A 20,510-nucleotide genomic window follows, 5' to 3' on the forward strand; every position below is an offset into this window, starting at 1 on the left:
AAAGGAAAGCAAAGAAAAAAGGACCGAAAAAAAAAAAAAATAAAACGGAAAAAAAAAGAAAGAAAGAAAAAAAGCAAGACAGCAGTGAGACAAACAACAGCAATTGAAACCCGGTGGCGCGGGTAAAAATAGAGAAAAGACCCACTTACTGATAGGCCTCGACTCCACTACACTAATCTCTGCCCGACGGTCCTTACATATGACATGGCCGACGATCTCATACTAATCTATACCACTCGGCGCTTTATCACAGCATCATTTCCCGAATTTAGCACCTGGTTGTGAGCTGGATACGCTTCATTGTCGGATTTCACCATGGTGTCCTTTTTCTCCCGCTGTTTTCCGAAGAGGAGAAAAGGGCAGCAGCAACAACAGCATTGGAAGGAGATTGAGGGTTAGCTCCCCCACTATGTACTTCACGAAATCATCGTATGATTGTTTACATACTCTAATGCGTATTGGATACACACAGAAGCAGCTAGGGATCTGGAATCACGCCCATCATGGAATGCCCCCGACAACACCTTGCTTCTGGAAGCATTTGAATGGCACGTACCAGACGACACATGCCACTGGCGACGTCTGCAACATGCTCTGCCGGGGTTGAAAGAGATCGGGATCGATAATATCTGGATTCCGCCGGGCTGCAAAGCTATGAACCCTTCGGGTAGCGGTTACGATATATATGACCTGTATGATCTCGGCGAGTTCGATCAGAAAGGATCACGAACCACCAAATGGGGCTCTCGGAGGGAGCTCGAAGACCTCGTGGAAGAAGCAAAGTCGCTGGGCGTTGGTGTGTACTGGGATGCGGTGCTCAATCATAAAGCCGGGGCGGATTATCCCGAACGGTTCCAGGCTGTTAAAGTAGATCCTAATCGTATGGACTTTTTCTTTCTTTTTCTCTTCGTTTTCTCTCTAGTCTCGGATCAGTGGTTGATTCAAGTTTCTTGCTGGTGCAGGACGAAATGTCGAGATATCCAAGCCTACTGAAATTGAGGGCTGGGTCGGGTTCGACTTCGCTGGCCGCGGCGACCAGTACAGCTCGATGAAATATAATTGGCAGCATTTCAATGGTGTGGACTGGGACGAATCGCGAAGAGAAAATGCCATCTTCAAGATCCATGCGCCAGGCAAGGATTGGGCCCAAGACGTTGGCAAGGACAATGGCAACTACGATTATTTGATGTTCGCCAATCTGGACTACTCCAATCCAGAGGTTCGGGAAGACGTCTTACATTGGGGAAGCTGGATAACGAATGAACTATCTCTGAGTGGCATGCGACTGGACGCCGCGAAGCATTTTTCTGCTGGCTTTCAGAAGGAGTTTATTGAACATGTTCGCAAGACTGCTAACAAGGATCTGTTTGTCATTGGTGAATACTGGTCAGGAGAATTGAAAGACCTCCTGAGATATCTTGAGCAGATGGATCATTCGGTGACAGCGGTTGATGTGCCTCTCGTTGTGAACCTGTGCAGGACATCGTACACGAAGGGAGGCGATCTTCGCAAGATATTCAAGGGTACTTTGGTGCAAAGCAAACCAGAGAACGCTTTGGTGAGTGGCTATAGCAGAGGCGGCAAGGAATTACCATACTGACAATACTTCCATATAGACATTTGTTTCGAATCATGACACGGTAAGTGGACTTTTATTCTTCTCTAGGATGGATTGTACTGACAACATTAAGGTACCCGGGCAAATGCTTGAAGTGAGTATCCTACATTACTTCGGAACCCTATCAATCGACTAATAAATCGAAGAACCCAGTTGCACAATACTTCAAACCGCTGGCATATGCCTTGGTGCTTCTGCGTAAAGATGGACATCCGTGCGTCTTCTACGGAGACCTCTATGGTACTCGGGGAGAAAAGCCATTGAAGCGAGCCTGCAAGGGCAAACTCCCGATTCTCACGCGGGCTCGCAAGCTCTACGCCTATGGAGAACAGCAGGATTACTTTGAACAAGCCAACTGTATAGGTGAGCACTTGCGTTTTCCTTTTACTCTTTTTCATCTTTCTTTCAGTTTTGATTATCTTTGAAAATTTGACCATAAATATGCTCCACGTTTTATTCAAACGCAGCATCTAACCAAGTAAACAGGATTTGTCCGTTACGGAAACGCGCGCCACCCTTCCGGGATGGCCTGCATTATGAGCAACGGCGCGGCAGCAGAAAAGCGCATGTACGTCGGACCGACGCACGCCAATGAAGAGTGGACAGATATCATGCTGGGCCACGAGGGCGCTGTCACCATCGATGCGTCAGGGTATGGGGTATTCCCCGTGAATGGCATGAGTGTCAGTGTCTGGGTCAACTCAACGGCACCTGGCCGAGACAGTCTCCAACAACCGTTGTAAGTGGCAGCCCCGTTTTTCCTTGTTTTTTTTTCCCTCTCTCTTCTCTGCCAGTGGCTAACAGCAATTGATCCAGTGATGACAAAATCTATGAATAATAATCCACCTAGCGAGCAATCTCTCGATTGTATAATACTTAAGAAACTCTCTAATTTAGGTAATCGTAGTTAGCAATTCTTATGTCAATGCAGCGAGCAAGCTCATGTCAATTAAATCTAAATTACTATAAGACATCTCGTCCAACAAACGAGATACATATCCAATCAGTTATCAGATTAATCAATACAACCAAGTCATGGCCACGCTAAAATGGCTCGTATTAATCTATGAGTCTCGGTGGACCAGGAGAAGGATCGCATCCCAAAGCGGTCATTTAAGGGCTTTTCACGTCCAGTGACGGCAGTGGTTAGGTGAAACGAACAAAATTCGATAGTAGTCCAGTGTCTCAGGACTAAGCCTCACTAGTGTTCCAAACCAGAGAGGTTTTATTTTATTCTATTTATGTTTTTTTTTTCATAAAGAAAAGAAGAAAAGTTGCATGACCCGTATTTACGATACGGCGATCAAGTTCGGTACCCGATGTGGGTCATTTTTTTCCGCTTCTACTCTCTCTTTTTTTGCGATCAGACTCCTCCAATATGGAGTATGGAATGAGACATTGGTCTTACTTGCTCGGCTTTCATTTTGGGTAACAAAAACCCTCTTTGCCTATTCTTTGAGACGAGTCACTTGTCTCGGATTTGACCAGCCGCCGGCTATATCGGATTTTTATTGAATAATCTGGATCCCCTACGTCATGCACTAACCCACTCGCTCTGTCGACTATTGGAGATGTCAAGATCAGGCAAGGGTCCTCGGACTGGGGTCGTTGTCTTGCACAGTAGTGGGGACTTAGGGTTCAAGTTGTTACCCATCCCATCTGCCATCGCCGTTGTGGCGGCAGTTATGCACCAGGGTATTCTTAGCCCGGTGATACAGCTCTGCTCGCTATCATTCCCATCGTACAAAAAGCATAATCATCTATTCATCGTACATGTATGTGTAGACGCCAAATAGCCCAGTGGCGACAAAATGACAACCATGCAGTTCCTGACCCACAAAGGACGGTAGATCAGCAGTCAATCCGGCAGTTCGCCGAGAACATGATCAGCGAAGTCTGGGAAAGCCGTGGCTGCAGAATACTTGTCTAAAATGATTCATTATGTACCCTTGCATTTCACTATTGGTTAAAGGATTGACAAAGTAAGGAGCATTCTATAGACAAGATGCTATTAGACTCATTGAATACAATATACATTCTATCTTTCCGTTCACCATCAACCGCCCTCGACGGCCATTACATCATGTATCGGAGTAACCCTGATTCGCATGTACCGTATCTCCCACATTCGCGTTCCTGCATATCGTTGTGATCCCGCTGGATCTTGTCGTCGGCTGGTTTACCGAATTTACAGGTTGAGGGCCAAGGCACCCATCAGGAGGCCGGCGGCAGCGGAGACGGGCGCGGCGAGAGAGACACCAGCACCGGTGGCGACGGGGGTGCTGCCGGAGGAGGTGCTGTTGGCGGAACCGCTGGCCGAAGCAGAGGCACGGGCGGAGGAGGAAACTGCCGTCGACAGAGTGTTAGTGCTCACACCGGTCGAAGTCTGGGTGCCGGTGGAGGTAATGGTAGTGAGGCCAGTGGAGGAGACGGTCTCAGTGGTCTCAGAGGAAGAGGTCTTAGTGGAGGAGGCAGTACCAGTAGTAGCGGTGGAAGTGCCAGTAGCGGAGGCGGTGGTCTTGGAATCACTAGCGGTGGTTGTCGAGGTGGACTCAGAAGAGCCCTCGACGTTGAACTGCTGGGACTGAGCGAGGATACCGCTGTTCTTGGCGGAGTTGGAGAGGAAGTTGATCTGGTAGCCCTTGCTGTACCCAATTGTTAGTGGATTCCGGCTGCTACTCTCGGTCGGGAATGGAACTGTACCCGTTGGTCAGGTCGGAGAGGCCAGAGACATCGTAGGAGCCCTTGGAGGCGTCAATGTCGGAAGCGATCTTCTGCTCAACGCTGGGGTAGACGGCGTTGTTGACAATGTAGAGATCGAAAGAAGAGGGGTCGGTACTGGTACGTCAGTCAGTATGCGTGGCGGTAGCTACAGTAGTTGATAAAGAAACGAAACATAGACATACTCGACGGAATCCCACTTCACGGTGAAGGATTTGGAGAGGTCAACATCCTCACCCTTCTTGGGGGAAGTGACCTGGAGAGCTAGCTGGAGTCAGTTCCAGCGTCCCGATATCACCATAGTTCCGGAAAGACAAACCTCCAACGGAAGCAGCCAGAGGCAAAAGAGAGACGGCGTAGGAGAGACGCATGTTGACTGATTATAGATCCGAAAGGATAAAAGTATTAAATATGCTTAAGCACGAGGGAGTCTAAAAGTTGAACGAGTGTAGTAAGGAAGAAGAGAAAGAGGAAGGAGGACAGAGAGGAAGAGGGTATATTTAAATAGCGGGATGCGTGAATCACTTTGTCTCAAACCTTTGGAAAATCTATATAATGGTATATTGACGGGGCGATCGGCCTGCCAGAAAAAAGGGAAAAGCTTCGAAAGATCCACCGACAACGTTACTATAATTGTACATGGGCATACAATTAATACACAGACTGAGGTTCTACATAGTAAATCGACTAAATATAGAATACACTGGAGAGAAACAAAGGCGTGTCTGGGATGGCGAGGTTTCTGATGACAGCATTCCTTGGGCATGACAACCATGGTCTCAGAAGTGGGATTGGGCTAGTTTCAGAGACATAACCCGATAGAGCGCAGAGTCTTTCAGCAGACGAGTGTTGTTGTTTAGGGCTCTTTTGCTGTAGAGAGCGCCACTAGTGCTGTCTTGGCAGGGCCCGGAGTCGATAGAGGTATCACGAGGCTGCCTCATTGGTAAACTGGCTACTGGATGCTTTACCGATTGCTGAGGGATCTCGCGATAAGGTACGAGCAGGACTTCCGGGTATTTTTGGCACTTTCCAGCCAACCACGCCGCACGGATAAGTTGATGCCATGTTCACTGCCTATGGTGTGTCGGAAGAGAATGCCTCAATCACCGGCCACTTCGTATTCCCTTCCTGCCGCCAACTTTCCTTCCAATGCGACCCTGCTCTTTCCTGGAACTGGGTTGTTATCAGTGTCCGTGCTTATATTGTCTCTTCAGCCCGCACTACGCCAACAGCCGGACCCTATTGAGGAGCACTGCGTAGTTTGAGGCTGAGATAGACGTCCGGCGTGGCCGCCATTCATTGGTTTGGTGTTAGTTGGCCACGAATGGAGCAACCTTGTTCGCAACTGGGCTGAAAAGGCTCTACTCTTATCTCTAGAAGTTTCTTATTATACCTCGCCGTCTATGAAATAAGTTGGATTGTTGGTATGGATAGATGGATCCAACAGCCAGCCTTTTCTTGATGGGCCAATGACGGAGCAAGTATTGATCCGAGAACGGCTGAGATAAGGGCTGCAACCCTTATCATCCATCCAGCCCTGATGTCATCTACCCAGCCTCTCTGAAAGACAGTTTACAGCTCGATTTTCAACGAGTCGTTCGGATTTTCGTTCCCCCTAGCCTTTCTCTTGAAAATAGAGCATTTACAGGAACATGATAAGCTGTGAATCAACCGAGACAGTGTGCAGATCGTCATGTTAGCGTCATGGCATATCAACGGCGCTGGGCATCATCACCATCATCATATTCACGTCATGGAACAGGATAACGAGCAGGCAAAGTCACTGGCCGAATACAAGGTCAGCATTATACACCTCATAGACATATACCAGCATGTCACTCCATTCTATTGCTAACATATTTTCGCGTCAAGGCCCCCACCTGCACCACCGAAACCTATCCACACGAACATCCCTCGCTATGAAGATCGCAATCACCGGTGCTCGCGGCACTGTCGGACGGGCTGTGGTGAAGGCTGCATCGGAAGCTGGTCATGCAACGGTCCAGGTCGACCGTACCGACACCGAATACGATGGCACACCGAATTCAGAGATGAAAACCGCGGACACCGCGAATGACTACAAGGCCACGCTCGAGGCCTTCATGGGCTGCGATGCCGTTATCCATCTAGCAGCCATTCCGAACCCCCTAGGCAAAGGCGATGATCTGGTGCACAATAACAATGTGAACTCGGCATTCAACGGCTTCCGAGCTGCCGCCGAACTCGGCATTAAGAAGTTCTGCTATGCTTCGTCGGTGAATGCGATCGGCCTCGAATACGCCACGCGACCGCTGAAGTTCGACTACTTCCCCATCGATGAAGAAGCGCCGGAGCGGCCGACAGATGCGTATGCCCTGGCGAAGGATGAAGCGGAGATGCAGGGGAAGGCCTTCGCGCGGTGGTACCCCGGAATGAACATCGCGTGTATGCGCATCCACGCGGTCGCATCACGCTCAGAGGCGCAGAAAGGACACGCAGAGAACTGGGATAGCTCCGCAGTGAAGAGTTTGTGGGGATGGGTTAGTGCTCAGGCGACAGCGAGGGCATGTTTGTTGGCGGTAGAAAAGAGCGAGAAGTTGAACGGATGTGAGGTCTTCAATATTGTCGCACCGACAACGACTCAGGATACGCCCTCCCAAGACCTTGCGAAGAAGTATTATCCCGATGCAGAGATCCGTGGCAACCTGTCGGGTAATCAGTCGTTCTTCACAACAGAGAAGGCAGAGAGAATCCTGGGATGGGTTCATGAGGAGAAAGAGTAATTACATCACGCCGCAAACTGTCATCTAGAACCATATTCTAAGTTCATTCATAATCATACAGGAAACCTGAATCAAGAGCAGCCGTATGAAGCATGTACACATGATGGATTGAACATCTATACTCCATATCATTCAACACGCCCTGTAACCTCAACGGGAGTAAGCAGCCAAAGATGTACGATGTTCTTTTGCTGGTCTCATATACACCGTAACTGTAGATGCTTACTTGCATCTACCTGTTTTGATAAGAATCGCCAACCCTTGCACCATGGTCCAAAGGCTGCAGGGGGTGAGAAGGAAGTACTAGTTATCACTTAAGGAGCCAACGTCTGTTGCATGAAACACGTATATTATGCTGGGCTTACTTAAATAGGTTGCTTCATATTTCTCACTTTCTGATCATGATCACCACTTCCTCCATACCGAACAAGACATATCTTGATGCGAAGGTATCGCTGTGAGCTCATCAAGACCAGTCCTATCAAACACGACCATCCGTGAATGTTGGAACTTGTTGCAAGCCTATGGCAATAGGATCACCAACAAGATGCTCGAAGTTGAAGTGCACGTCCACATGGAAGGGACCAAAATAGCAGAAATTCGACGGTCGCTCGAACTATGAGATGCAATGGCCATACCAAATTCCAAAATGGGAAGCCTTGTAGTGACTTCTCAAGGGTGGAAGGCTTGTATCACCTCCTCCGTGGTCAGGGAGAGGAAGAGATGCTCCGACTTTTAGAACTCTAGTATGGTGGCTTCGACATCATTTTTGCGACGAGGACTGTATCGCCTTAAGTTTTGTGAGCCTTTTTTTTCACCCGAGGGGCATACTCGGAGAATTCTTTGTTTAAAGGCTTTCGGTAGGCTCAGCTGGGAGGTAGCGCAAAGCTCGAATGCATGTTCAGAGACGAGCATCTTTGAAGGTTTCAGGCAGGCTAATGTATGGGAACAGGCTCAACCTCAGTGGATCATGTATTTCTAAGAGACATGGCCTCAAAATTTGCGATGTCTCATTACATCGATGCTCTTCCCTATCGCTCCATGATCGTAGGGATTGGCCTGGATTCTCTGAAATCGTATCATCCACCTCTCCTGTTCGAAGAAGTGTTTCATCATGCGAGAGAAGATGGCCTCACGATCAGCTGTCATTACGACGTCGGCGCGAAGGATTTCTTACGCCACATTGCCCAGGCAATCGACCAGCTGGGTGGTACGGGAGCGGGTCGGATTGACCACGGGCTGCATGCTACGGATAGCTTTTCATTTCTGTTCAGATGAAATAAAAGGGCCAGGGGTGACCGTCTGTCCATGGTACCACTTATGCTACTGGGGCCAGAGTCAGATTCTGGAACATATCCATTACCCACGACGCGGATATAAAAAGTACGATTGGACGTGACAACACGGCTTCTATGAAGGATATCTGATTGAATATTAATCTCTACATCTGCGCGAACTATGCCAATTCACCGGTGGTAGTTTCTAGCGCTTCCAAGGTATGCGGTCGATATATGCTAGGCTTCTGCTAGCCTCAAAGCGCCAATCCTGGCTGAACTACAGGAAAACCAGAAGTAAGAGTTGTAAAGCCACGGCAGCTTATCTGGCGATTGGATTAAACTCTTATATCGTTAGGAATGCTAGGTGGTAGGTCAGTCATATGGTGTAATAACCCTACATGAGCTCGGTGAGAATACGAAAGTGCTGGATGGTTCAGGGCTTCTGTGTGCATGGTCTATCTATATAGCTAATGCTCAGGAAGTAAAAAGATACATGGTCTTTAACTTCGCATTTGGCTTGCGCAGGCAGGGCTCCAATAATATAGCTCTACCTGTGTCTTTGTATTCCTAGCCGAATGGTGATGATTTAATAGCAATTTATTGAATAGAATTAGCGAGTTCTAGACAGGTTCTCCGACAATCCGAGACAACGTAACAGATCGACATGCAATGATTCTTGTATTCGTTTTAATAGTATGCTGTATGTGACCCAAAAGCGAACTTGAATATTGCCTTCCATTAGTTCCTACATCCAATAAAAACGTTTGCCTTTACTAGTGTTAAAATGTCCGTTAGGTAGTATTACTTTGACCACAGAGGATATCAAGTATAGCTGCGCCAGAACGTCCTTCACATAGGTACGTCTTTTGGACAAGATTTTGTGAAAGATTATAACATTTGATATATCGACATTAGAAACGAAGCTTGCCTTCAACTGCTATATCACCCTTCCGCCAATTCCGCCTTCCCCGGAGGTACACATAATGCAACTCCCTCTATGATGCTCACTAACAGTCTACTATATAGAATCTACGCTGCCTTTGACCCCCCAACCTCACCTTCGTGCCCGTAGCCGAGGTGATTGATAGTTCCCCACTAGAATAGATTGTTGTCCGGGTCGGCGACCTCTTCTCCAATAATCATCCGTGGAGGGTGTGGAGATGGTCAAAAATTTAGGTAATGCTCGGTTGAGATCGAACGGCAAACGCGCTCTTGGCAAATCGTCATTCCACTTCTGCAGATCTAAACGAGGTGGCGGGATCTCGAAACATCGATGCATTTCCCACGATAGTATAATGTTGGGTCTTGTCGTTGACAAACTGTAGCTACCTAGCTTATCAATAATTCATAATCAGAACATTCTAGCATGTCCACCATATAAGAGAAAAGCAATCACAAGACACATTCATCTGTACGTTCCTACCCAGCTACCATACGGCCTGGTGATATCATTCGACTGCCGAAATGGAGGAAGCTCAAGTTTTTGTCCGAAATGACGCGGTGGATGTGCGTGTTCGCCAGGTGGCCATCCCCAAACCCGGAGCCGGTCAGATACTGATCAAAGTTGTCACGACTGGCACCAACCCTAAAGACTGGAAGTTCCCAGCATGGATGGAAAACTTCAATGGCGCCAACACGGGAGATGATATCACAGGATACGTCCATGAGATCGGCGATGGTGTCTCGGGATTTCAAGTCGGAGATCGGGTCGCGGCTTATCACGATTACACAGCTCCACATGGCAGCTACGCTGAATATGCCATCGGGGCAGCCTACGCCACATTCCACATCCCCGAGAATATCTCCTTTGAGCAAGCCGCGACCGTCCCCCTGGCCGCTATGACCGCGTCGCTAGCACTCTTCTCTCGCCTGGGGTTGCCGGAACCGTGGTTCAAAGAGAAGACATGGGCTCAGAAGCCAGAGGGTGGAGTGCTAGTCTACGGTGCTGCGAGTGCCGTGGGAACATTCGCTATCAAGCTGCTACAGAAAGCAGATATTCATCCGATTATCTGTGTCGCTGGACGGGGAAAAGATTTCGTCCACAGTCATCTGGACGAGAGCAAGGGTGATGTGGTCATCGACTATCGCGAAGGTGAATCGGCCGTTGTCGCTGCCATTCGGAAGGCCACCAAGCAGCTGCGGTATGCTCTGGACGCTGTCAGTGAGAAGGCCAGTTTCAGTGTTGTCACTCAGGTGCTGGATCCGGACTGCGGCGCTATGTCTGTTGTCAGTCCCGTGGGGCCGGAGGAGTGTCCTGAGAAGATTCGGGTGGAATTCACTGATGTCGGAAGGGCCCATAAGGATGAGCAGGAATTTGCTTACATCTGGTCGAGGTTCTTCACGCTTGGGCTTAGGGAAGGCTGGCTCACGCCTCATCCGCATGAGCTCGTCCCTGGTGGTCTGCAGGGTGTCCAGACAGCATTAACCAACCTCAAGGAGGGAAAGGCCAGTGCGCTCAAGTATGTTGTGAAGATCAAGGAGAATTGATTCAGTGCAAGAGCTATTCTTTCAAAATATAACACATGTGTGCAAACCTGCGCAGGCGAGAAGAATGAACATTGGCATTGATTGAATTGACTCTAGAATCTACCAGTAAGACGTTGAAAGCCTTGGTAGAGACAAGCTCATACAAAGGTTTTTCCGGGCTTCACAGCACTCTTCAATACAAAGATTCTTGAAACAAAGTGATAATGAAATAGTGTCGAGATCAGGTAGCTTACGAAATACCTAACGCTTACAGGTCCATCCTTACAGACCACGCAAACCATGAACGTGAATGTATACTGGAATTCACTCTTGGGGCTAAAGTCTGTGTCGATATCATAGAGGTTTAATGTTCGTGATTTCCAAGTGGACCATTCGAGATAGGAGATTATTTTATATTACCGTTACATACCCTGTTCAGCACTCCAGCTTCCGGTACCTTTTGCTCCGATCATATATACAATATGCCTTTCACTCGCGGACAGCATTAAGCCGCTTTATCCAGGGCCTGCCCCAGACACATCTCATAGTAGATCCCCCGCCGCTGGAGCAGCTCCTCATGAGTCCCTTGCTCCCGAACGCTACCTCCAACCAACACGAAGATCCGGTCTGAGTGCTTGATAGTTGACAAGCGGTGTGCGATCGCAATCGTTGTCCGACCATCTTTGGCCTGATCTAAGGCCTCCTGCACGATCCTCTCACTCTCGGTATCCAACGCAGACGTAGCCTCATCCAGCAACAGCAGACGAGGTCGCCGGATAAGCGCTCTTGCGATTGCAATACGTTGCCGTTGACCACCAGAGAAAAGACTTCCTCGCGAACCGCATGACGTCGCTAATCCATCTGGCAAGGAGGAAACGAAGTCAAAGATATTCGCCTGGTGGCAGGCCTCGTAGATCCGTTCCTCGGTCGCCTCTTCTTCAAGGCCTAATGCGATATTTTCGCGGATGGTTCCTTGGTAGAGGACCGGTTCCTGTTGGACAAGGGATAAGTGGCTGCGGTACGAAGCAAGCGACATATCACGGATATCTGAACCGTCTAGTTGGATGCTTCCAGACGTTGGATTGTAATACCGCTCTAGGAGCGAGATGAGGCTGGACTTTCCATGGCCTGAGGGTCCGACAAAAGCCACGAATTGGCCAGGGTTAATCTAATAAATTTCATCAGTATATAATGGTCCAGACCTTTATGCCCAAGCTGGGCCGTACCTCAATGTTGATATCATTTAACACGGGCCGAGTGGGCCGAGTAGGGTACCGGAATGCTACGTCCTGCAACGCCACATGGGCCGCCGTATCCTTTGCTCCTCCGGACACGTTGTCGGACGATCCGTCTTGGACATCAGGCTGTAGGGAACGGAGCCAGAAAATGTAGTTGCATGCTGCCTGTGATTTGGTAAAGCCTGTTCACTGTGAGTGGAAGCAAAAAAGATTACCCTTAGGAGACCTACTGGTGGTAAACATGAAGAATGACGCCGCCCCTTCGCCAGATAGGATAGCTCCGATGACAACGATGTATAATTGGGTACTGGAGTACTCTCCTGTCGATAATAGGCGACCTCCATACCTACACACAAGTTAGACATAGGAAACAGAGTGTAACAGCAATGTAGATACATACCAAAAGCTTAATGCCATAGAGAGTAATGAGAGGGACTGTGTGAGAGCTAGCCAGAACATTGTCCAAATTGACGACTTAATGGACTTTCGCTCAATGCCCGCCAACTTATCACTGTATTTCTCTAAAATCACTCGTTCAATTGCTAAAGATGCAACAGTGCGAATCGCAGACACTGCCTCACCAGCTAAAGCTGCACTTTCAGAGAATCGGTGTGAGGTGGCATCATCCAGTCGGAACTCCAGGCGAATTCTGAGGTACCCACAGAATACCATTGGAACCATAGCCCCTGCGAGGACAGCCAACCCCAGTTTCCATCCAACTGAGATAGATAGCACAGAGCTTGAGATGATATTCACTAGGGCAATGACGATAACTGCCACGTTGAAGCCTAGCAGCTCTTGCAAGCTAGTGGGCTTCGCAGCGAGTTCAGAGACCAAGAAGCCGGTCGTATGTTGAGGTTGGTCATAAAAGGTCATATCTTGCCGGATATAACTGCGGAACATTTCAAGACGGTACGTATACACAACGCACTGCGTGGTGGTGAGCAGAGCTACTGGCCATGGCAGCTGGGGGACACTTACATGGGCCATTATAGTTGTAACCCAGCCCAGAATTCCATAGACAAGCAAGATGACAAGAGCAACCACAAAAAACATAAGGGCATAGAAATCCCCCCTTTCCACCATCTTGCCCGTGGATTCTATTTGGAAGACATCCAAAACTTTCGCGAATAGAAACGCAAGGATCGGGTAAGTGGCTCCTAGATTCTTCATTAGAACGGCAAGCATGCCACATCACGAGAGAGGAGTACGCGTACCTCCTACAGTGCTGGTAACTAACATAACAATGAATTCAAACCATAGCTCGCGGCGCTCCTGGAGAAGAACGGCCAGACACCGAATCAGACTATAGCCACGTCCAGAAGGAGCCTGCAATCTTTCTACAAGCCTTGCTTCTTTGTTATGGCCATGCTGCCCTGAAGTGACCGGGACGATGCCGGTAGGTACTTCATTCTCTCCCTTCTCTGGCTGAGTCCCATCATTTTTGACCGTACCAAGATCCTGTGTCTTGATGAGCCGATAGTAAGTTCCGCCTGCGGCCTTGAGTTCATCATGAGTTCCCTTCTCAATGATCTGCCCTTGCGATAGGACCACTATTTGGTCTGCCTTCCTAATCGTAGACAGCTTGTGTGCGATCGTGATGGTCGTTCGTGAGGCAGAAACGTTGTCCAACGCCTCTTGCACGATCTTTTCAGCCTGTGGATCCAATGCACTTGTAGCTTCGTCGAGGATTAACACCTTTGGATTTGAAACGATACTCCGGGCAATCGCGATACGCTGCTTCTGGCCTCCGGACAACATTGTGGCGCGCTCTCCGACCTGCGTATCATACTTCTGCAGAGGGTGTCAGTATTTGTGTAGTCAATCCGTACCCTCTATTTACTCAAAAACATACTTCGGGCAAGGTCTCTATGAAATCATGAGCGTAGGCAGCTTTGCAGGCTGTAATGACCCGCTCGAACTGGTCCTGCTTTGAGGCATTGGCATAATCCGTTCCTGCCAGGCCGTATGCCACATTTTCGAAGATCGTGGCATTGAACAGTGTAGGCTCCTAAGTGAGAGTCAGATAACAAGACAAATGACAGAGATATGGGCGCAGAAGGATGCTTCGAACCTGTTGAACAATGCGAATGTTGGTCCTCAGCCATTGGATGTTGAGTTGCCTGATGTCTACGCCGTCAAGTGTGATGGCGCCGTCCTGCGTATTATACCATCTCTCGAGCAGCCCAGTCACTGTGCTTTTACCCGACCCACTGGGCCCAACCAAAGCCGTTGTCTTATTGGCGGGGATTGATAATGTGAAATCATGGAGAACCGTGACCTGGGACCGGGTCGGATATGAAAAAGAGACGTTTGAGAATTCGATATTCCCCTCACACTTGTCTGGCCGTTCGCCGTCCAGAGATAGTCCGTCAATTGGAGATTCACGATCGATCACTTCCCACAGACTTTGTGCGGCCGACGCTGCCTTGGTGACTTGCATAATCTGCGGCGCGATCTGTGTCATTGCCGTCGCAGCCACGATGACAGCAAAGATCACACTAGCGAAACATCCGAGAGGATAGCAGTCAGCAAAGGGTATCAAAGAGGCTAACGAAGATCCCAACACCTACGTGATGATTTTCCCCGGCTCATCAATCTCACCCTTCGCATACATACGAACTCCCTGCCAGAAGGCCAGGCCATATCCGGCATAAACACAGAAAAACTCCGCTGAGTATAGTATCGCCATGTTCAGACACTGTGAAAGGCCCAGGCGCTTCGCTTCCTTGGCCTGGTCATCATATTTGGTTGTCAACTTAGAAAAGGCGGAAAAAGCGTGCACGGTCTTCATGCTGGCAAGGACTTCCTCGGCCAGAGACCCAGCGATGGAGTTCACATGAAGAATTCGGTTCTCCTGCTTGACGAGGATGGCGGCACAGATGGACGTCACAATCAGGATCGCAGGAGCGATACAGATTGTAATTAGAGTTAGTTTCCACTGCACGACGAAGGCTACAACGAATGCCGCCACAAAGGTGGCTGTGCCCTGCACCGCGAAGCCCAGCTTCTCTGAGATCCCTTGGTTGACTAGGTTGGCATTTGTCGTCAGTTGCACAACGGAAGAGCCACTCTCGTTGGAATCGAAGTAGCCAATATCTTGCCGCAGTAGGTGTGTCAAGAAGGATATTCGTAGCGATTTGGTAGTTCGCACCGCGGAGACAGATAACGACAACTACGAGTGGGAAGTAACTCTATTAATACGGATCAAGCGTAGAAGAAGGTAGGAGACATACTGTCCAGGCATAAACTAGCACAAATTTGCCGATAAAGAGATAAACAAAGTACAGTCTATGGAAGGGTATCGACATTAATGACTAGCTTAGAAATGTGCCACTCAACTGTACAACACTTACGTGAACTTATTCAGTGCCGAACGAAACTTATCTGGGGGATCTGAACCGGTGGCGAGGCTATTGAAGTTCGTGATCATCTTCCCAAACAGTATATCCATCAAGGGCAGAGCGCTGCCTGCGCCAATGGCTCCGATCAAGGCGAGAACATTGAGAACCCAGCCCACCGTGTCGGTATATGAAAAGATTCTGAAATAGCTTCTCAGCCCACCCGCCTGTTCTGGTGTACTGGTGGTTTCATCGCTGCCTGCCTTTGGAGGCTTTTCCACGGATGAACGTGATGTCCCATCCCTTGTTGGCGCTGGAGAATCCACATGGGCTGTCATAATAATACTATGTTGAGTGTTCTCGGGAACATTTTCATGAGATGTTAAACCTACAACTTCTGGAGACGGAGATATCGGTTTATATAGGGGCGTGATCGGCCACAGGGGGTGTCCACTTTTGCAGTTCTGGTTACCCCAAAGACTTCAATAGCTGTAAGGAAGAAGTATTGTACTGAACGGTAGATTACTTTGGTTGGATCAGTTATCCACCGCCTTCTGTAAATGGAAAGGGGTTGCTATGTCGGACGTTCCATGAAAAAAGATATGTAAGGAACCTCGGACTCTATACAGAGTAGATCTGCAGTTACTAGGACGGGTCTAAAAGGGAGTTATCATTTTGGAATTGAATTTCCCAGTGGCTGTACGGTAGACCACCGCGTTTATCAACGAGTCCCCGGTATCGCGGTTTGATATGAATTCGTAGATGTTAACTGATAGAGTGTTGCAAATACCAGCTGTGTATCTGACAGGGTTTTTTTCACTACCCACCTGCTTTTTAGCGCCGAATAAGCAGCTCACATGCAATACAAAATATATCGATACGCAGCCAGAAGAGACAGACTAGAATCTAGGCAGAAATTTCTTCACTGCAATCTGTGGTCATTCAACAAAGTATGGACATGAATAGAGTGCTCGCGGTCCGCGGACTCCGACACCAAACCCTCGTCGGGTGCCCGACGAGCACAGTCCACGCTGATTATCTTCCCCGGTTTACTCCCATTCGTCAGTTTGAGATCCAGATTCCCGGTGAAGTCATGGTATAACTGAGGAGAGCTCTAGAGCTGTCTCTCACAAGCTCTCAGCCGTCGAGCGATGACTCAAGCCAAGCCTCGGCGCTCAGACCGAACGGCGAGAACCAAAGAACCCTGACTTCCTCCATTGAACTTGATTATCGATCAATTATGTAGAGGGACTATGCAGCACCCCTATCCAGCGAAGCATCCGACATCATGGAGGGCCTTCGGTCTCCTGTGTCTATCAGAGAGCTCATTGTCTAGAGATACGCAAGCCGTCATATACATATACCTTCTTTATGTACTTAATCTATACATCGCCCCCGAGAATCCCAGGCGAATAGGTCTATTTCCTGATCAGGTATAGAATATGTCAGTGCAAGATATATAGCCTACCAATCCAGGATAACCTAAGCTGTTTGGCAATGAATTGGTCGAGGTCGGATCCTGCAAGATCCTGAGTCCAATGAGACAATATCCTGGCCCACACCCAAAACTTGCAGAGAACACAAGTCGAAGCTTGGTTTAACCGGCTATGCTCTACAGTTTCAGGTTCAAGCCTTTGACATAATCTGCACAAGCAGGGGAGAGGAAGAGGAACAGAAAAAGACCTGGAAAAACATCCTGGTCGGCCCAGTCATGTGACGCGAGGATCAAGGTATCTGACGTATACCCTAAATCTGGCCACATCGTACTTAAATTACGCCGATAGAGCGGCATAATGAACTCTGATTACCTTATCCGACATACGCACGGCATATAATGTTCACTTCCTACTGGAGGGGTCTCACCCTAACGCAAATTGCAGCAAAGGTTGACCGCAGCTACTACCGCGTATCAGAACACAATGTGAAGGTCTACACTACACTTGCCACATAAGAGCTAAATTTTCACGTTGCAGTTTAGGGAATGCCGTACACTGCCAGTACCAGCTCATGCTGTCTGCCACTCATGGTGCCATGCACGTATTGTTTCACGTCCAACCACAGGCTCCTTAATCCATGGCCAGACTACCCACTTACAAAGAGGACCCTATAGGTTGGCATCTATACAGCCTCATCATCTTGCATCGAAAGGGGAAAGAGGATAGAAGTTATGGGCCCGGAATATGGGAAAAGAAAGCACACACCGAGCAAGACCAATACAAGGCAAGACTTGATGCGACGAGCGTGCCACGCTACCGGCACGGTGCTCCTTGCATATTAGCCAAGATACGTCATTAACCACATAGTAGTCCGACTTCTAGAAAGGTTCTTGTGGGTACGATACTAACTGAGGCTATTTCCTATCTCGGACGATAGTAGGATTTAGATAGTATAACAATCTCCCCGCGTCACATATAAAAGCTGAGTATCAGAGACAGTCTTCGAGAGGAAGGGCAAGTAAAATTCCCGCCATGGCTAAACAAGAGCTTTCAGAATCGGAGAGCCAAGAAAAGATCACCGTGGTGGCTGGCAAGCCTACCAGGCCTCAGATTGTGTTTCCACACGGGTGGAGACTGTGCTTTATTATACTTGGGTATGCCATACTCGCGATTCCCGGGCCATTTAATACTTCGTTGGCTAAACACAAATATTGGTCCTAGGCTGGTGATTAGCCTTTTTTGGTCAACTTGGAAGTGACTATCGTCAGCACTTCACTGATCACTATCACAAGTGACCTAGATGGTTTCAACAAAACAAGCTGGATCGTTACCGGGTTTCTTATTACATTCACTGGTCGGAAGTCCATGTTACTTTCTCTGTCTGGTTCGCTAACCTTGGCGCAGGTTTCATGTCCATCTGGACCAGGGTCAGCGACATCATTGGTAGAAAGAAAACCTTGCTTGCAGCCAAAGTTATCTTCTTGGCATTTTCACTTGGATGCGGGCTATCCCCGTCTGTCAACACGCTGTAGGTTTATTTGAATCGATGGAAATACCGGGACGCCCTATACTAAGGACGTATCAGCATTATATGTCGATCATTTCAAGGCATTGGCGGTGCTGGGGTTTATCCGCTCACCATCTTGTGCTCCTATGAGATTGTTCCTAAGACGAAGGTGCCCCTATTAGGCGGCATATTGGCGGTAGCCATTGCATGCGCAGCTCTAACAGGGCCTCTCATTGGCGGAGTACTGGCGCAGAATTCGGAGTGGAGATGGGTTTTTTACGTGAAGTGCGTTCCTTCTATATGTCCCTCAATCTTCGGGGTATGGTGGTTAATGATTGTATCGAGCAATAGCCTCCCACCTGGAGCAGTAGCCGTAGTGATGCTCCTTATCGCCATGCCCGAGAACCTTGGGTCGGTGTCATCAAAGTCTATCGCCCATTTGAGACCGAGCATCACACTCTTCCGAGAGCTGGATCTCGTGGGTGTTGTTCTACTGCTCAGTGCCTCTTTGCTGCCCATCGCGGTGTTGAATGAAACTAATCTGGCATTTGAGTGGGCGTCTGGGACTGCAATTGGGCTCCTCGCTGCCGGTGGTGTATCATGGATGGCCTTCTTTGCCTGGGAATGGATGATCGATGGACGTCCTGGCTATCACCCGATATTCCCAAAACGATTACTATTCAACCGAGCTTGGATGGCGATGCTTATGTGAGTCGTTGAGACTGTGGGGTTTCCCTTTGATCTCGAATCCAACCGTGCTTATTTTGTCACCACAGAATTACTTTCGCCAGTGGCTGTCCTTGGAACGTGGTAATTGTCTACCTGGCACAGCGCTTTCAAGTCCTAGAAAGGTTGTCGCCTGTAGATGCTGGAGTCCGGCTGATCCCATACGCGGCTCTTGCAACTGTGAGCACCGCCGCTGCTAATCTTGCATGTCTTCGAGGCCGTGTCCCCTTTGTATATCTCATCCTCTTGGGCTCCGTGCTAAGTACGGTGGGAATGGCTCTCTTTTCCATTCTACCTCAGTCAGACGTGTTTCCTAGTGCTGGGTATGGATATGAAGTTATCGCAGGCATTGGCATTGGCAGCACTATCGGAGTGTGCATTCTAGCGATACCTTACGTTGTCGAGACGCAGGACCTAGGTATGGTACCGAATTCACCGGTTTCACTTGGTTCAAACATACTTACGCTCTAACAGCAACAGCAACGGGTGCACTTAATCAGTGCCGTTTTCTCGGAGGCGCAATCGGCCTCGCCATTGCGGCTAACATCCAGTATGGGAACTTGAAGAGCGAGCTAGCAGATACACTTTCATCTGAGCAGTTACAGCAATTGTTGGAGAACAGCAGTATGGTGGAGACCTTTCCTGTTAAGCTCCAGACTGCAATTGGGGATGTATTTGCGAAGAGCTATACCCGTCAATATCAGGCGATGATTGCCTTTGCAGCTGTGCAGATTCCAGTATCCCTACTAATACTCCGGCGCGGTGGACAGTACGTGGTAAAGGAGGATGAAACAACTGATTCGGACAGCGGATCAGGGACGACTGCTTAATCATTGCACTAAAAGTATATGGGCGCTACAGCATGATACTGAGGAATTTATGATTTTCCGTCACGGATACCCTAGCATTATGATCCATGGCTTGTCTGTAGATAGCCTTCTGACTCGATATTACTTGCATTTACTTTTTCTCTTCTCATTCATGTTGCTTTCTTCTGTCTTAACCCCCTTTTCGGATACGTCGAGTGTTTAGATACATATGTCATAGCCCTGAGCAGATTGATATTCTTGATCTGACAAGCGGCTGCCGTAGCCTGGTTGTCAAACGCGCTCGTATTTTCTTCGCCTTGTCGACAATCAGGTCGCTGGATGAGTGCACGGATTCCCAGCTATAAATAACCCAGCTGAGCTTTTGTCGCTCGCGCGACCATATAGAAGCTTCCCAAATGCTACCCGTGTAAGCCCTTTGGACCCAGATATCCTCGATTCACCTGGTCGGTCGCGCGACCGCGCACACCAGGCGGCCATCCTTTCGGCGATATCCAGCCCGCAACCATCACCACGAGCTTCGCGTTAGCATGGGCCTGATTATAATAAATTATTCGCCAGCGAAAAGTCCTTTAACTACCTGCACAGCAC

General features: G+C 48.7%; 6 protein-coding genes across 6 annotated transcripts; 4 read left to right on the top strand and 2 right to left on the bottom strand.

The window, feature by feature from the left end:
* Nucleotides 1-315: 315 nt before the first annotated feature.
* Nucleotides 316-2,456, top strand: ANOM_006752 (alpha-amylase; the record flags this gene model as incomplete). The annotated part of the gene is made up of 8 exons (XM_015552008.1): nt 316-394; nt 473-880; nt 963-1,558; nt 1,617-1,640; nt 1,692-1,712; nt 1,765-1,981; nt 2,105-2,357; nt 2,435-2,456. 8 exons carry the CDS (start codon nt 316-318, stop codon nt 2,454-2,456), a joined length of 1,620 nt encoding a protein of 539 aa, XP_015405647.1.
* A 1,350-nt stretch (nt 2,457-3,806) lies between these two features.
* ANOM_006753 (GPI anchored serine-threonine rich family protein) lies at nt 3,807-4,710 on the bottom strand (the record flags this gene model as incomplete). Its single annotated transcript, XM_015552009.1, has 4 exons — nt 3,807-4,263; nt 4,322-4,456; nt 4,525-4,603; nt 4,659-4,710. 4 exons carry the CDS (start codon nt 4,708-4,710, stop codon nt 3,807-3,809), a joined length of 723 nt encoding a protein of 240 aa, XP_015405646.1.
* Nucleotides 4,711-6,258: 1,548 nt separating this feature from the next.
* Nucleotides 6,259-7,101, top strand: ANOM_006754 (NAD-dependent epimerase/dehydratase family protein; the record flags this gene model as incomplete). The annotated part of the gene is made up of 1 exon (XM_015552010.1): nt 6,259-7,101. One exon carries the CDS (start codon nt 6,259-6,261, stop codon nt 7,099-7,101), a length of 843 nt encoding a protein of 280 aa, XP_015405643.1.
* A 2,741-nt stretch (nt 7,102-9,842) lies between these two features.
* On the top strand, nt 9,843-10,865 carry ANOM_006755 (zinc-binding alcohol dehydrogenase family protein; the record flags this gene model as incomplete). Its single annotated transcript, XM_015552011.1, has 1 exon — nt 9,843-10,865. The coding sequence occupies one exon, from the start codon at nt 9,843-9,845 to the stop codon at nt 10,863-10,865; it is 1,023 nt and encodes a 340-aa protein (XP_015405642.1).
* A 484-nt stretch (nt 10,866-11,349) lies between these two features.
* On the bottom strand, nt 11,350-15,761 carry ANOM_006756 (ABC transporter ATP-binding protein; the record flags this gene model as incomplete). Its single annotated transcript, XM_015552012.1, has 10 exons — nt 11,350-12,012; nt 12,071-12,264; nt 12,313-12,428; nt 12,483-13,242; nt 13,300-13,876; nt 13,938-14,093; nt 14,157-14,583; nt 14,656-15,257; nt 15,319-15,373; nt 15,439-15,761. 10 exons carry the CDS (start codon nt 15,759-15,761, stop codon nt 11,350-11,352), a joined length of 3,873 nt encoding a protein of 1,290 aa, XP_015405645.1.
* A 2,130-nt stretch (nt 15,762-17,891) lies between these two features.
* ANOM_006757 (MFS multidrug transporter) lies at nt 17,892-19,922 on the top strand (the record flags this gene model as incomplete). Its single annotated transcript, XM_015552013.1, has 7 exons — nt 17,892-18,013; nt 18,152-18,213; nt 18,264-18,387; nt 18,445-18,651; nt 18,718-19,074; nt 19,143-19,510; nt 19,567-19,922. 7 exons carry the CDS (start codon nt 17,892-17,894, stop codon nt 19,920-19,922), a joined length of 1,596 nt encoding a protein of 531 aa, XP_015405644.1.
* Nucleotides 19,923-20,510: the final 588 nt, after the last annotated feature.

The sequence above is a fragment of the Aspergillus nomiae genome (assembly GCF_001204775.2).
Source record: "Aspergillus nomiae NRRL 13137 chromosome Unknown contig00192, whole genome shotgun sequence".
Classification (NCBI taxonomy): Eukaryota; Fungi; Ascomycota; class Eurotiomycetes; order Eurotiales; family Aspergillaceae; genus Aspergillus; species Aspergillus nomiae.